This window comes from Onychostoma macrolepis, chromosome 11 (assembly GCF_012432095.1).
Source record: "Onychostoma macrolepis isolate SWU-2019 chromosome 11, ASM1243209v1, whole genome shotgun sequence".
NCBI classification, from domain to species: Eukaryota; Metazoa; Chordata; class Actinopteri; order Cypriniformes; family Cyprinidae; genus Onychostoma; species Onychostoma macrolepis.
Genome location: NC_081165.1, coordinates 23,766,192 through 23,782,375, shown reverse-complemented (window position 1 = coordinate 23,782,375; position 16,184 = coordinate 23,766,192). Strand labels below are relative to the sequence as shown.

General features: G+C 37.1%; 1 protein-coding gene and 1 long non-coding RNA gene across 11 annotated transcripts; one reads left to right on the top strand and one right to left on the bottom strand.

Moving 5' to 3' along the window:
• Positions 1–3,581: 3,581 nt before the first annotated feature.
• On the bottom strand, positions 3,582–4,130 carry LOC131548970 (uncharacterized). The gene is made up of 3 exons (XR_009273297.1): positions 4,009–4,130; positions 3,824–3,886; positions 3,582–3,720 (listed from the first exon to the last, which is right to left on the bottom strand). It is a non-coding gene; the product is annotated as an uncharacterized LOC131548970 (long non-coding RNA).
• Positions 4,131–6,942: 2,812 nt separating this feature from the next.
• elavl1b (ELAV like RNA binding protein 1b) lies at positions 6,943–14,493 on the top strand. Of its 10 annotated transcripts, none has more exons than XM_058790606.1 (8): positions 6,943–7,125; positions 7,713–7,779; positions 8,488–8,550; positions 8,698–8,875; positions 10,098–10,201; positions 11,014–11,167; positions 11,257–11,482; positions 13,877–14,493. In XM_058790606.1, the coding sequence occupies exons 2-8, from the start codon at positions 7,744–7,746 to the stop codon at positions 14,199–14,201; spliced, it is 1,086 nt and encodes a 361-aa protein (XP_058646589.1). In that variant the 5' UTR covers positions 6,943–7,125; positions 7,713–7,743; the 3' UTR covers positions 14,202–14,493. The 10 variants fall into 10 exon arrangements, with proteins under 10 accessions (XP_058646589.1, XP_058646586.1, XP_058646587.1 ...); XM_058790603.1 differs by having other exon boundaries at positions 6,944–7,125; positions 8,698–8,890; XM_058790604.1 differs by having other exon boundaries at positions 6,944–7,125; positions 8,695–8,875.
• Positions 14,494–16,184: the final 1,691 nt, after the last annotated feature.

Sequence of the window (16,184 nt, the reverse complement as noted above, 5' to 3'; positions counted from 1 at the left end):
GATAGTATGCACATTGGGATGCAGAGTTAGATGGGCAATATGGCCAAAATCTTATATCACTGAGGTTATTATTTCAATTTCACGTGGGTTGTTTCGGCTGGGAATCATGCAATCTGTGATCGCGTGCATTTGCTGAAGCTCGCGAAAGCGTGCAATAGCTTTCTTATGCGCGCATGTTTTTTTAGGTTTCACTTTCAGTGCATCCAAGCATGTTTCAAAGATTCGGGATAGAATTTGTCGCCTCGCGCCATTTCCTGTGACAGTCACCGCATCAACTGATTATAATGGGTTCTTTTGGTGTAGACGGCTTTAGATACGGTTTAATTACACGTGCTAAGGCTGTTTCACACTGAGCGCGATGCGAAAAAGCGAAGCGAATCGCTGACGAACGGTGCTCCCGAAGCGAATTTTCGCCTTCTGCTAATTCACGCAGAAGGCGAAATATAAATAAAAGTACAATTAGCATCAAGTCATATTTAAAAATGTGATTATTAATGTTTGTGTGTGTGTGTGCGCGTGTGCACTTGTACAGCTATCTTTGTGAGGGCCGGTTTGAGTTTTAGACCATTGGTGTGAGGACAATCTTGTAAAGTGAGGACATTTTGGCCGGTCCTCACTTTCTGGGACCCTTTTAAAGGCCTGTTTGAGGGTCAAGACTTGGTTTTAGGGGTCAGGTTATAATTGGGTAAAGGGTAGGTTTGGTGTAAGGGTTTGGGTAGGCACTTAGTTCTGAAGGTTAGGGTTAGGGTAAGGAGCTAGAGATTGCATTGTGTCAATGTATGTCCTCACTAAGATAGCTATACAGAGTTGTGTGTGTGTGTGTGTGTGTGTGTGCGCGCGCGCGTTTTTGTGAAAAGTCAGGTATGACATAAGTATTACAAGGTGAAGGTGACTTTTCAGGACATTGACCCATGTCCCCACTTTTCAAAACGCTTATAAATCATACAGAGTGAGGTTTTTGGGGGGAAAGTTGAAATGCACAGTCTCCTGTAAGGTAGGTTTAGGTGTAGGATTGGTGTAGGGCAATAGCACATACAGTAAGTACAGTATAAAAACCATTACGCCTATGGGATGTCCCCACTTTTCACAAAAACGAACGTGTGTGTGTGTGAGACAAAGAAGCGTAGCCTACTGCACATACTTTTGGTTTAGCTACAAACCCAAGCCGAAGCTATTCATTAAACATTAACCCGATCCCGACCCGAAACCCGGAGATATAACCCACCCCCACCCAATAACCAAAACAAGTAGCCGTGAAGGACTCGGTCGCTTTGTTAACCTTCCCACGGGATCTAATCACATAACTTGGTTCATGTTCACGAGCGAAGAGAACCCACGCAAATTCCTTTCGTGCTTTACAATACAATTCATATTCTTGGAACTGTTCAAAGGAAAATTTTCAAAACAGCTCGTGCGATTCGTTTACACTTTGAAAAGGTTTGACCAATTCCGATTCATTGAACAGATCCGACTCAAAAGAATGATTTGAACAAAAAGACAGCAGTCTTTTGATAGCTAAAACGACACGTGTCCAAAGCATAGACCGTAAATAAATAAAAAAACGGTCCAAAGCTTTACGTGGCCATTTAGTGACGTGCGCATAGTTAAATGCCAACAATCTGTAACCAACGATCAAAATAAGATAGATTAACGTTCGCCTATTCAAAAAGCAAACTACACCACCACTGGCTCTGCACCCCTTTACCTAAATTCATTACTTCAGACTTATGTGCCCTCTAAAAACTGGCGTTCTGCAAGTGAACGTCAAACTTATCAGTATGGTGTTACATTTGTGCCAAAAACTGTTGTCTGCGTCTAAATTACTTTTATGAAATGTTCTATCTGGGTTTGATTTATTAATGAATTTAGTTTTTTCCACAAAGATAAATTAATTAATTAATTAATTAATTGTACCCAGCTCAAAGTAGACAATCATTATAATAATGGCTACTTTAATAATAGGCCTACTAATAATAATGCAAATGACATGCAGTAGTCTATAATACAAGTTCCATTCACATCACTGGTGTAGCAAAATCTGTTTTATTGCACACAAAGTGGACTGCATCTTCATAGTGGCCAACAACATGGCCATCACAAGAAAACACAAAAGCCTGTTGGACTTGGGCCTTTTAGCAGTGGCATTGGAAATGAGTAGTGTAGGTAACCCGTTTTGCTTATTAGGAACTCATTATGAGGTATCAACGTAAAACAGAATTTGACGAGATTTGCCTATAATGCACCCTTATAAACAATAATGAAATGTCATTTTATCAGGAGCAAGTGAACTGCCAGACAAAAAATTAAAAATAAAATAAATAAACGACGACAGCTGTGGATGACAGGTGCTCGCGTTTGCAGCACACACTTATCAGAAAAGGTTAAATAAAGTATTGTCTTTTGTTGTTATGGATTATGGTTTGTGTTACACATCTAAAGATTTCTTATGCATCTGCATGAAATAATGTTTGTGTGCATGTGTGTAAAACAACAAACTGATGATTTACTTAATCATCTGTAATTGTATATACATTGTGTGATTGACTGTGCCTGGAATTTAAGAACTTGGTTAGAAAGAATAATCAAATACAAAAAGTTCAAAATTAATTTCTGGAATTTTTATTTCTAGAAAATCACATCTTGCTTTAAATGTACTATAAAGTAATGTAAAGATACTGTAATGTCACTGTAAATTTACATAATTTACAGGAGGTACATAGGCTTCTTTAAAATAACTATTTGGCCATTACATGATACATACATTGTAAAATAATATCCATCACCTTGAATGTTTAACTTTTTTTTGTATTTTGGCCCAGTTCACCAGTAGCCCCTCACTGCAGAATGAAGATTCAGGGGGCTGGGTTGGATCCACATCTAGGGGGTGGAGATGGGTAGGTTTAGGGATCAGGGGGTGGAGACGGGTAGGTTTAGGGGTGGAGATGGGTGGGTTTATGGATCAGGGGGTGGAGACGGGTAGGTTTAGGTAAATGTAAGGTGGGAGGAGTTGGATCTAGAGCCAACCACACCCCCTGGATCTTGTGTTCTGCAGTGAGGACCATCTCCAGTTCACTCTTATGGCTGTAAAAATAGTTATCTGCTGAAATTGAAATACATCTTCATGACTACATAGACAGAGGTGAATTTGTTTGGTTTCTGTGATGTGAGTCACAACCGGAGGTAATCCTGTCATATCATCCTTTGAGCGAGCGTGTACAGGTCGGCCAATCTGGTTTCGTCCGTTGAAGTTAATCTTTTCAACAACCAACAATCGTGGTCCCAGACAGTGGGTGACCTTATGCAGGTAAAATTGGATTTTCTCCAATCATTGTTAAAAAAACAAGTCAACAAACTTCATTAGGCTAGCATTTGTTAAGTGGTCAGGGGAATCCTTCTGCCACCACCTAAGCTCCGCCCACAGAAAAGCCCGTCACAAAATTTACTGACAGAAAAAGGGTCTTAAGGTAGCAGCTCCATCTAGTGGACAGAATTATTGAAACACTCTCCACAGAGAACAGAGTTTAACTTTTGTTTGCCACCTTATTGACTAGTTTTAGCTTAAAAGTAAATAATTGTAATAATGCCATTTTAATAAAGGTAATAATGATGATAAATTATATTCAGTATGAGTTGAAGATTTCCATCCTTCCTTTTTTTAAGGGTTGCAGGGATGTGAAGCCTGCAGTTTAAGATAATAATGAAAAAAATCTCCCACATTTTCTAAGAGAAAGAGAGCAGAGTTTAATTATTAAGAATATTTAAACACAAACATGAACCAATTAACCAATTCAACAGGATATCATAATAACTGTAATGAACTCACCTCTTCTTGAGCTGTCTCTGATAAATGAGAACAAGACTGCAGGTTTGACTGAATCATGAAAGACTGGAGAGTGAAATAAAGGAAACAGACCCCTAATCGTATTTACATACATGTAATCTGTGTTATTTAACAGAGAGCTCATGAATTCATCAGGGCAGTGAGAGTTAATGTAATAAAATACTTACGATTTGGTTTTAAAATCTCCATGCTGCTAAGTTTCAGTGTCTCTCTCGATTCTCTGGTTTGCGACTCTTCCAGTCTGTTCTCCATCTCTTCCCCTTGCTTTTTATTTTCAGTGATATTTCTCTGTACAATGTATACAGACAGTTTACTTTTCTCTGGTTTAAAGTAATTTACATAAAATGCAAGGTGATGGGTGAAATTCTGGGAGGGTAGCCTATTTGCAGTCCTTATTATCTTGTGCATAGCAGCAAAAGAGTTCAGAGAGTATCCTGGTATCAGGGTACTTGGATGTGCTTATTTTGCCGTACAACGAAATAAATGTTCCCTAAATTTAATTAGAACGAATGATTGGAACAAAAACAAAAACAAACAAACAAAAAAATATAATATTATAAACAAACATTAAGTTAAACTATTACAATATTACTAAAATAATACAATTACAACTAACAGAAAGCAAGATGGCATTTGCCTACCGTTAACGTTGAGTGGCTTCATCGTTCAGACGGCCGTCGAAAATGCAAAAACGAAAGAAACTGAACAAGTCAATTAAACGTCACAAAACGAAACCACGCCTCAAAAGGGGGATTTAGGGTCAGATAGACTTCACTGGCGCTTACTCATTCTAAAGAATATTTACTTTTCATTGCACTTAATTGGTGGTGATTCTGTTACAGAGCGAATTAAAGGAACACTCCACTTTTTTTGGAAATAGGCTCATTCTCCAACTCCCCCAGAGTTAATAAGTTGAGTTTTACCGTTTTTGAATCCATTCAGCTGAAGTCTGGATCTGGCGATAGCACTTTTAGCATAGCTTAGCATAGATGGAGGGAGGGACTGCTTGTTGACAAGCCGCGATTTTAACATTTTAAAAAATGTTCGGTAATTATACAGCACTATATGTAGGCTTTGTTTATGGAAGCTGCATAAACTTTGAAAGCCTGAAAGGTCTGACATTTTTTGACGATGGAAAAACTATAAGTAACCTACCACTGAAAGAACAAACTAAATATTCTTTATTATAAATGGATGAAAATGAAAAACACAACAAGTGCATACTTGTGAAAACAAACGTTAGTTCATGCTGTAAAAACAGTCTGTGCTTTGAAACACGTTTACAGATAAACATAGTATTTTGTGAAAGGAGACAATATTTCATGTCGTTCAAGTGTTGTTTGTGTAACAGTTGTAAGCAGGGGCGTAGTTTGTTGGGGGGATATAACCCCCACCCCCAATAACCGAAACTAGCATGTACGTCTGCAGACCACGTCTCTGTTCATTGCAAGTATTAAAATATAATTATAGGCGTTAAATAATTATTTAAGCGGTGCACCAGCTTTTTCTTAAAATAGAAATCGTTATGCTACGTTTCTTCCTGTTGTTTCAAAGATTAAAGGCACAATCACTTTCCCAAATAGTCTGAAGTAACGTAGTAAACGCTCAAATGTGGAGTTTTAATAATGTTAGCGTTCTGACACTTGTAATTTTAAGATGTAGAATAGTAAACACCTGTTTGTATTGAATAAACAAACGTTTTCGCGTGGTAGTCTTGTATTTTTTATTTTCGTTTGCAATGTCCAAGAACAGCTTCACATTTAAATGATTTTGTCTTTAATCAGATGAGAATGGCTATTAACTATACAATTTGTGTTATATTGATGATTAAGTTAGAGGTTTGTTTATTTTTAGACAGAATTTTGTGGGGAAAAAATGAAAAGGGAATACACACACACACACACACACACACACACACACATACAGTCTGTTTGGGCAATAAAAGAAGTTGATAACAATTATTGTCTGTTCAATGGTTTTTATTTATAAAAACATAGATGCATTGTCCAGGCACTTGTGCAGTGACATTTTTGTTGGGGCACGTGATTTTCCCATGGGCCTCCCTGACTGGTTCTTGGTCCCCCCCTGTGCCACCCCATTAAACAAATTCTTAGAATAGCCCCTGCTATGGAGAAAGTCGAACACTATCTAAAAAAGGCAAATAAACTAAAAAGACTGATGTAAAGAGGACAAAACAGTCTTGAACCAGCACTAAATATTAAAATCTTTTTAAACTAGGCTACTCATGACCACCTTTACTAGAATTATCACGTTTTATTGTCGGCTTATTTATTGTGTAAAATGTAGTCAAAGTTGTTGTAGAATTTATATTAGATAATCTGTTAAGAGAATAGATTTTTCCCTATTTCTATTACAACTGTGGCATGTTGTAGCTATTGGTTTTTAAATGTGCAGGCGGTTGTTTCTTCATAAGAAATGCTATATATTGATTCATAAAAAAAAAAAAAAAGTAATTATTGGCCTGGTAATGATTAATAGGCTATAGTCTTATTGTAACAAATGCTACAGTTGCGTACAGGTACGTGGCCTTCAGATATTCCAAAAAATGGCATAGATTAAATTATTAAGAGCCCAATGAACTGTTAAAGAGTAAGAAATAAACAATAAACAATATCAATATAAGAAAATGTTAAGTTAGATTGCCTTCGCATGTTGAATTAGAACATTCTGACAAACTATAGCCCATAAGTGCCTATAAATAATGTAAAATGCGTTACATGTATATCCCATGTAAACAAGTAATTGTTAACTATGATGTTACTTTATTGCATGAACTTTACATAGATGGTAGCACAAAACACCATTTCACAAAAATAAATATATAAGCAAACAAACAAATAAATAAACCTTATAAGTGAGCATGACCCGGGACCCTACTAAAACAGTTCACACTTTAACCCCCCAATGTTCAAACCAAAACTACATATATATACTGTTTATATATGTATATGTATATGTATATATATATATATATATATATATATATATATATATACATACATACATATATACTGTATATAAACATGGCAATGCTTCAAAAGGTCATGTGCTGCGCTTAGATGGGGTGTGACTCCGCAGCATGTCTTCCTCCAGACGGGAGGAGGCGTGGCTTTACTTCCGCTTGAGCGCGAGACACCCCGAGCGCACCCCCGTCTTGGGTTGAGATCGCGCGTGCGAAGTAGTAGTGCAGATCTCCGCTTTGTTCTCTTCACGATTTGTGACTCGCTGTACTACAACGACGGTCGAGGACAAAGGAAACGGAGGTATATATATTTATTTGTGCTTGAAAATTATGTCATTCTTTTTATAACATGTGATTTTTTTGAATGTGCGGGTTGCACGCTCTCAAACGTTCACGAGCACGCGCCGGTAGCCTCTATACTGGCGAACAGGCCTCAAAAGAGCGGCCTAAAGCGTTGAAAGTATCATTATAATTTGCTAAATGAGTTTAGGTAATAATGTAACCACTCTACGTGTGGGTATTGATACTCTTGCGATGTTCTTAACATTTAGTTATTTGTAACTATTCGCGCTATTCGTGCAGCCTAGCTTAGTTTGGTTAGCCTAGCTTAGCCTAGCATACATGCGTTTAGCTAACGTTACTCTTCATTGTTTTGCGTTTGTTTTTGGTTGTAGAGGAAATAAGTCGACGACTAAACGTTTATTCCATTGTAAGTGGTAAACTAAAATGATTTTGTGCCTACGCCAGTGCAAACTATGTAAAAAAAAAATGAAATGGTCTAAACCGATTGATGTACGGTTCGTAGCGATGTAATGTTTGTCTTAGCTCTCTAATAGAAAATGTGTCTCTACTGCAAGGCTGTTTACGATTTCTTATTTTCTTTTTCAGACTAAGATTTTGGAAGCTGTAAGGTGTCTACATGGCCGTCAGAAGAGGACACATAAGGTATTTAAAAGTAAGTATCTATAATCTACTTTTACATTAATTTCTTCAGTGAAATGGTGAGTTACCTTTATAAGAATTCAATATGTTAAGGTATTTATGTTTCCCATTGAGCTATCGTTGTTCACTTATTTGATTGACAATTGGGAAGATTTTCAGAGACGAGTTTCAAGTAGGTCTGCACAGAAATTTTAGTAAAAGAAAATCTTTTGCAACAGCAAAAAAAAAAAAAAACTTTTGGTTATGGCAGAATAGGTTTGGAGGGCTGAAGTTATTGACTGAAACAGTGGTATTTTATTAGTGCTTCTCTGGTGCATTTGGACAGTTTTAGCATTTATTTTATCCACATAAAGTGAATGTACAACAGCCAGACGTTAGCTTTGTAGATGCACTTCACCATGACCAAAACTAAAAAGTAGAAAAGCATGTTCAGCTAAAATATCAAAAGGTGGCTTCTTGGTGAGGAAGTTTAATTGCCCAAATTTAATTAACACAACTTTATTTGTTTAAAGCCAAGAGAAAATTTACATTTTAGTTTCTGTATAAAATAAAAATCACAATTCAGTATTTGATTTAGTTTCAACTATTGGTTTTTTGCATAGTACAAGTATAAAGGCCAGGAATTACAGTTAGCACCTAAACAAAAGTGCAAATAGCTATATATTGCATGGTGTTATTAGGTATATATTTATATCATGTTGCAACTGATTTGTTGCTGCAGGTTTGTGAGGTTCAGAACCAGGGTAATGACAGAGACTCACACAAGGGTGGCAGCTCAGTAAAGGTAAAATTGGCCATTATTTTTGTGTGTAGACTTATGTCGGATGTTGTTGGTCATGCTACTTGCATTTTTTTTTTTTTTTTTTAGGTTTTAGTCTGCCAGTGTAAGTTTTCTTGGTTTGGTCACAATGTATAATCTTTTCTCTAGCAGGAAGTATACGACATGCCGAACGGTTACGAGGACCACATGGGCGATGAGCCAAGTGATGCGAAAACCAACCTGATCATCAACTACCTGCCCCAGAACATGAGTCAGGAGGAGCTCCGTAGTCTCTTCAGCAGCATTGGCGAGGTCGAGTCGGCCAAACTCATACGAGACAAGATGGCAGGTACGTCTCAACACGGTGAGCAATGGTCTTTTTTTCTTTGTTCTTTGTGATTGCATGAAGTTATGAAAACAAGCAGCCTTTCTCTTCTTGTCTATGTTTCCAATCCGATTTTTTCCGACACTGTTTTTTTTTTTTTTTTTTTAAGTTACAAGTTTTATAGGGAATGCATTTATTTTTCAGTATTTTAAAGTGCTTTGTTTTTTTGTTTTTTTTTTTATATTAAAGCAAATCTTTGCTTTCTTTTGACCAGTTTATTGAAGCTTGGGTCAGTTTTGTGGCAGCATTTCACTGTCCACTGTGGTATGTTTTATGCTCCAATAAACATTTTGCTCACAAATTTTCTTTTGGTTTATTATTTTTTTTTCCCCCTCTATTTGAAAAGGTGTAAAGATGGTACTGGTCCGATTCAATATCATTGAGCTTTTGATTAGACTTGGAGTCCTCCCACAGTGTGCTAAGTTTTGATTTGACTTTGAAGTCAAGCACATTTGTTTTTCTGTAAATGTTTTCTTGGTGTGGAGATTGCAAAAACTCATTTGACATTTTGAGAAATCTTTTTCTTTTTTTAATAGTGTGGGCATCCTGTCTTGTTCTGTGCGAAGTGTATAAGCAAATGTGCTTTATTCTTTGGGTTGTGTTTTTGGTTGTTTTTGTTTTCCTATTGTTTCCTATGTTTTTGAGGACAATTATCAATTTCCAGTTGTATTGTGGAGTACCGGGAGAGGCCTATTGATGTCAGTCTGGTGCCATCTTCATGCATCTATGCCATTAACTTTGTTTGAAAGTCTTTTTGTTTTTTTTCTTGCCCAAAGCATCCCACTATCTATGGAATTTATTATACTTAGAAATATGATGTATAGTTATAATGTTGAATGTACATTGTATTTTATTTACTTAAACTTTTTTAAATGCCTACTAATGTTTTTGTTTTTATTTTTAAGGAGGTGAAGGAAGGTATTTTTTTTTTTTAACTTTTTTTTTTTTTCCTAGAAACTATTTTATGAAGACTGTTTTTGATGTTTGGATTAGATTTCTGTATCCTAACCGTTTTCTTGCCTGATGTCAAACTTTGTTTTTGATGAACGTGTAACTATTTTGTTTTACAATTGCCATTCACAAGAACAGCTTGCATTGTTTCTTTTGTGCAGAGAGAATAGTCTGCAGGATGTGGACGAACGTTTGTTATTTTTATTTTGTTTGTTTTCCCTTTTGTTTTCTCTAGGCCACAGTTTAGGGTACGGATTTGTTAACTATGTTAACCCTAGTGATGCAGAAAGGGCAATCAATACACTCAATGGCCTGAGACTACAGTCTAAAACTATCAAGGTAACGTGCAAAGAGGTGTTTTTGTATCCATGTGTTAAATTATAGATGCCATATTGGTAAACTAGACTCAAAGCAGTTAGGACAGCGTTCCAGTCCTGCCTGCTTTCTGTAAGGAATGAACAACTTCATGAGTTTCAACAATTGTTCCTTTTTATTTTTTATTTTTTATTTTTTTTTTTTTTTTTTTTTTTTTTTTTTTTTTCTGACATTTGATGTCTCAAGATTTTTGCTCTCATAATCTGTATGATTGGCTGTCTTTGACTAAGCATGGTTTAATTTCGGTACAGAATTATACTGAAGTCAGTGACGTTTTTATTTTGGAGTTCCTTTTAAGATGAAAATATGCTATTTTCATTTCTCTTGCGTGGTTGTGGTGTAAAAACAGAGGTGTAAATTTTAGTAGTCATTTGCTTGAGTATGAAATTGTGCCGAACAGAAGCCCTGTGCTGAAGTCCGACATTTTATTTTTATTTTATCTATCATTGTTTTTTGTTGGTTTGTTTTACTTTTGAGCATTGTAGTTTTAATTCAAATTGAAAGTTGCCCGTTTTTGTTTTTGACTATAAAACTGTTTTATACCTATATGAAGTACACAATATCATTGTAGCATTTTTATTGTTTGGGTTTTATTTTTGTTGGGGTTGTTTTTAATTTGATTTCATATGTGAAACTCAGATGTGAGGTTATGGCTACACAGTGGAACTACATTGTTTTATCAGTAATGGGGGCAAACATGATGGCTTAATTTTTTATTTTTTTTAATAAAGCCTTATTGAAGTGGTTTTTAATGCAATTTTTCTCCATTACATCAGGTCTCATATGCCCGGCCGAGCTCTGACAGCATCAAAGATGCCAACCTGTACATCAGTGGTTTACCCAAGACCATGACACAGAAGGATGTAGAGGACATGTTTACCCAGTACGGGCATATCATAAACTCCCGCGTACTGGTCGATCAGGCCTCGGGTAATAATTCTCTCCTGCACCCTGCAATTTTCCATCTTGAATGTATTCTGGGTCTCAACTCATTTTTGAGGGGCTTTCTTACCTGTTAGGTCTGTCTCGTGGGGTTGCATTCATCCGTTTCGATAAGAGGTCTGAAGCGGAGGAAGCCATCAAGGATCTTAATGGATCCAAACCAGCTGGTGCCTCTGAACCAATCACGGTGAAGTTTGCTGCCAATCCAAACCAGACCAAGAATTCCCAGCTGATCTCTCAGCTGTACCACACTCAGTCCCGTCGGTTTGGAGGACCTGTACATCACCAGGCGCAGCGCTTCAGGTGAGAAAGCCAAATATGCTATGCTTCCTGTAGTTTTAATGTTGTCCATTTATCAGAATGTTGTAGTTGTTGCATCCGATTCTTCACTGCTTGTGAGAAAAGCGTAATATATTTTGTCAATTATTGTTCTTGCACAGCACAAATCAAGACAATGTCAATTTGCATGGTTTGCTCACAGATTTAGTCGCAGCGAATAACACATGGAAACCGACTGGCTGTATTACTTATTTGAGCGGAATATCTCATTTTCAATGTCAATATTTTCAGCTCATCAGCACTTTTTCTGTAACGCAGAGATATCGTTTGCACATGGATGCCAGATTGGGAAGATTAAGCGAACCACTGGACAGATATAGAGAAAAAAGCTCTGCTTGGAGGATTTAAACTAGGGATGCACCGAATGTTCGGCAACCGAAATTGTACGGCTGAAAATAGCAAAAAAATCTCTTTCGTTGTTTGGCCGAAAAGACAGAATAAATTGTACTGAACAATGACGTGACGCAATCAAATAGAGGCGCGTACTAATGTAGCAAACACGTCTGCAGTGTGAAAGTAAAGGTGCATCTCAATAAATTAGAATGCCGTGGGAAAGTTCATTTATTTCAGTAATTCAACTCAAATTGTGAAACTCGTGTATTAAATAAATTCAATGCGCACAGACTGAAGTAGTTTAAGTCTTTGGTTCTTTTAATTGTTAAATTAGAATATGGTGACATGCCAATCAGCTAATCAACTCAAAACACCTGCAAAGGTTTCCTGAACCTTCAAAATGGTCTCTCAGTTTGGTTCACTAGGCTACACAATCATGGGGAAGACTGCTGATCTGACAGTTGTCCAGAAGACAATCATTGACACCCTTCACAAGGAGGGTAAGCCACAAACATTCATTGCCAAAGAAGCTGGCTGTTCACAGAGTGCTGTATCCAAGCATGTTAACAGAAAGTTGAGTGGAAGGAAAAAGTATGGAAGAAAAAGATGCACAACCAACTGAGAGAACCGCAGCCTTATGAGGATTGTCAAGCAAAATCGATTCAAGAATTTGGGTGAACTTCACAAGGAATGGACTGAGGCTGGGGTCAAGGCATCAAGAGCCACCACACACAGACGTGTCAAGGAATTTGGCTACAGTTGTCGTATTCCTCTTGTTAAGCCACTCCTGAACCACAGACAACGTCAGAAGCGTCTTACCTGGGCTAAGGAGAAGAACTGGACTGTTGCCCAGTGGTCCAAAGTCCTCTTTTCAGATGAGAGCAAGTTTTGTATTTCATTTGGAAAGCAAGGTCCTAGAGTCTGGAGGAAGGGTGGAGAAGCTCATAGCCCAAGTTGCTTGAAGTCCAGTGTTAAGTTTCCACAGTCTGTGATGATTTGGGGTGCAGTGTCATCTGCTGGTGTTGGTCCATTGTGTTTTTTGAAACCAAAATCACTGCACTCGTTTACCAAGACATTTTGGAGCACTTCATGCTTCCTTCTGCTGACCAGCTTTTTAAAGATGCTGATTTCATTTTCCAGCAGGATTTGGCACCTGCCCACACTGCCAAAAGCACCAAAAGTGGGTTAAATGACCATGGTGTTGGTGTGCTTGACTGGCCAGCAAACTAACCAGACCTGAACCCCAGAGAGAATCTGTGGGGTATTAAGATGAAAATGAGAAACAAGAGACCAAAAAATGCAGATGAGCTGAAGGCCACTGTGAAAGACCACCTCAGCAGTGCCACAAACTGATCGCCACAAACTGATCACCTCCATGCCACGCCGAATTGAGGCAGTAATTAAAGCAAAAGGAGCCCCTACCAAGTATTGAGTACATATACAGTAAATGAACATACTTTCCAGAAGGCCAGCAATTCACTAAAAATGTTTTTTTATTGGTCTTATGAAGTATTCTAATTTGTTGAGATAGTGAGTTGAATTACTGAAATAAATGAACTTTTCCACGACATTCTAATTTGAGATGCACCTGTATTTAAAACTGTCAGAGAAAGACGCAAAAATCATTCCAAGCACGAAGCACCGACAGTTAGATGCTTAGCGCAGCATCATGTCTCCGATGAGAAGAGGAAGAGGTGGTTGATGCTGGTTACTATGATGATTGAAGTCGCGAAATGGCCTAAAATGATTAGTAAATAAACTGCAGAATGTTATGTTTTCTAATACACGCACGGATTGCATGTATTCAAACAGCGCTGCACAAGAATGTGAAAAAACGTATTCGCGTATAAATCTGGCAACCGCCACCATGAAAGCTTGTTACTAATGCATTAAAATGAATTGCTTTCATAATTGATCCTGCTGTTTTCCTGTTTGTCACTGTGAAGCTGCTTTGACACGGTCTGTGTTGTATAAAGTGTTATAGAAATGAAGGTGACTTGACTGATTGATCTCTTGCTCTGGCAGGTTTTCACCCATGAGTGTTGACCACATGAGTGGTGCCTCTGGGATGAATGTGTCCGGCAGCTCTTCCTCTGGATGGTGTATCTTCATCTACAACTTGGGTCAGGATGCCGATGAAGGCATCCTATGGCAGATGTTCGGTCCGTTCGGTGCTGTCACCAACGTCAAGGTCATCCGTGACTTCAACACCAACAAATGCAAAGGGTTTGGGTTTGTTACCATGACAAATTATGAAGAGGCAGCAATGGCCATCGCCAGCCTGAACGGATACCGCATGGGAGACAGAGTCCTGCAAGTGTCGTTTAAAACCAGCAAGTCTCATAAGTAAAGGGACTTTTTTTCTTTTCTTTTTTTTTTGTGTCGTAAGAGAATCTGAAAGTTAATTGCGGTTTGTTCTAAAGATTTCAGTTATTGTTGACTGTCCACATACACATAATTCATAAATCTGTGTTGGGGTGAAATAAGTTTGTGCTAGTGTTTTACTCTCTGGGGTTGAGCAGATATTAGAATGTTGCATTAGTGGTTTTGTCCCTGATGCCTGGCATTTGTAAAACCCTGGACAATTTAAAAATTTCAGATATATATATATATCGGAAGATTAGAGGTTTTTTTTTTTTTTTGTAAACACTGTTACGATGCCTTAAAGATACCATGGCATTGTTGCTCTTTCCTTCTGTCCCCTCTTCCCTTCACCACACTGGACTTAATAGTCCCATTTTCTTCATTATATTATAATGTGAAAGCTTTTAGCTTTATTGTCAGTAAAAACTACACATCCCCACGTCTTCTAGACCTTTGTAAATAGTGACTAGTCCAATTCCTCAGTGCTCCAGCTCACCCATCTGTAAGGTAAAAGAACATTGGAAGGACCAAAGAACTTGGAGTGTAAAGTGTTTTAGTTTTCCTGTTTTGGAAATTAAAATATAAAACCGCAAGTATTGTCTTTTTATTTTATTTTTTTGTTTGTTTTTTTTCCCCTACAGTTTGCTTTTTTTTTTCCTTTTTTTTTTTTTTTTTTTTTTTAATATAAAGTTTTTCATTTGATATTAAAGTTTATTTTGCATTTAAGCACATATTTCTTTGTTTTGTCTTGTCTTGTTTTATTTGGAAGGTGGTTGAAAGAAGCCAATTTTTATTTTTTTTTATTTGGTTTTACGTGATCTTTCTAACCAGCGTTGAATTCACTCCTCGTGTCGTGTTAAAGGTCTGGGAGATTTCTGGATAAATTGGAGCCTGATGAAAGCAGGGTTGTAGGCGCTTGGCTGCAAGCTCTGTCTGGAATTGGTTAGATCAGTGTACAGTTACACATTTGCTTGCTGAATTAACAATAATGCATTTTAATGTAGTGTTTTACTCTGTACTTAGCCGATCCTAAATGCAGCTTTGTACATTTTAATGTGAAATTTCAATCTGCTCTTTGAGACGTTAAGTCATGTAAAGCCACACAGAGGTGAAGAATTGTATTTAATTGTTCTCACACAGTACTAGTACACATCCGGTTTGAAGACCAGCACTACACTTGTGTGCATGTTCATTTGTCGGTAGGATTGATTTCAGTAATTGTACACATGCTTCGGGTCTTTGCTGGTAGTGTGACCTGAGGTCCTGTAGCAGGATGTTCCATGTGTTTCATTCAAATAAATGCCATTGTTTTGTCGTAAAAATGTTTTGTTACTTTCATTATTATTCTAAATGTTTCTCGAGTTAACGGTAAAAAAAAGACTGCTCCAGTTAGCTTACTGTTTGCGTGTTCATATTATAATGGGTAAATGTTGGAGAATTAATCTGCTTTCATTTGCTGATTAAATTTGACACTTTCCACACTATATTACGTGTTTTATATTATGAGGAGCTGTCATGTTTTAGTTGAACAGAGAGGAGACCGACTTTAACAAAATTAACAAACTTGTGGAGTATTAAAAATGTTGCATTTTAGGAATCTAGTGCACTTTTCAGTAGCTTATGTGGACAAGCCCCATTTTCCCCACAGAAAAAAATAAAATAATAGAAAGCATCGAAATAGGTTTTAAAATGAAGTAGGTTTAGGTGAAAATGGGGAGGTGACAAATGTTCGAGTTCAAAAGCTGGGATGTTGCTTTAAAACATTACATTCAAAACTCATCTTTAAATTATAATTGCACTGGAACACTGAAACATTTTTGCATGTGCGAATACAGAGTTTCTGTGGGTCTCAAAAGTTTAATTCACCCTTTCACACATTGAAAAGGTCAAATCAGAACACAGTCATAAGTTAATAAAATTAAAATTAATTACATTTTGGAAATATTTCTTTTAAATTTAAATAAAAAAA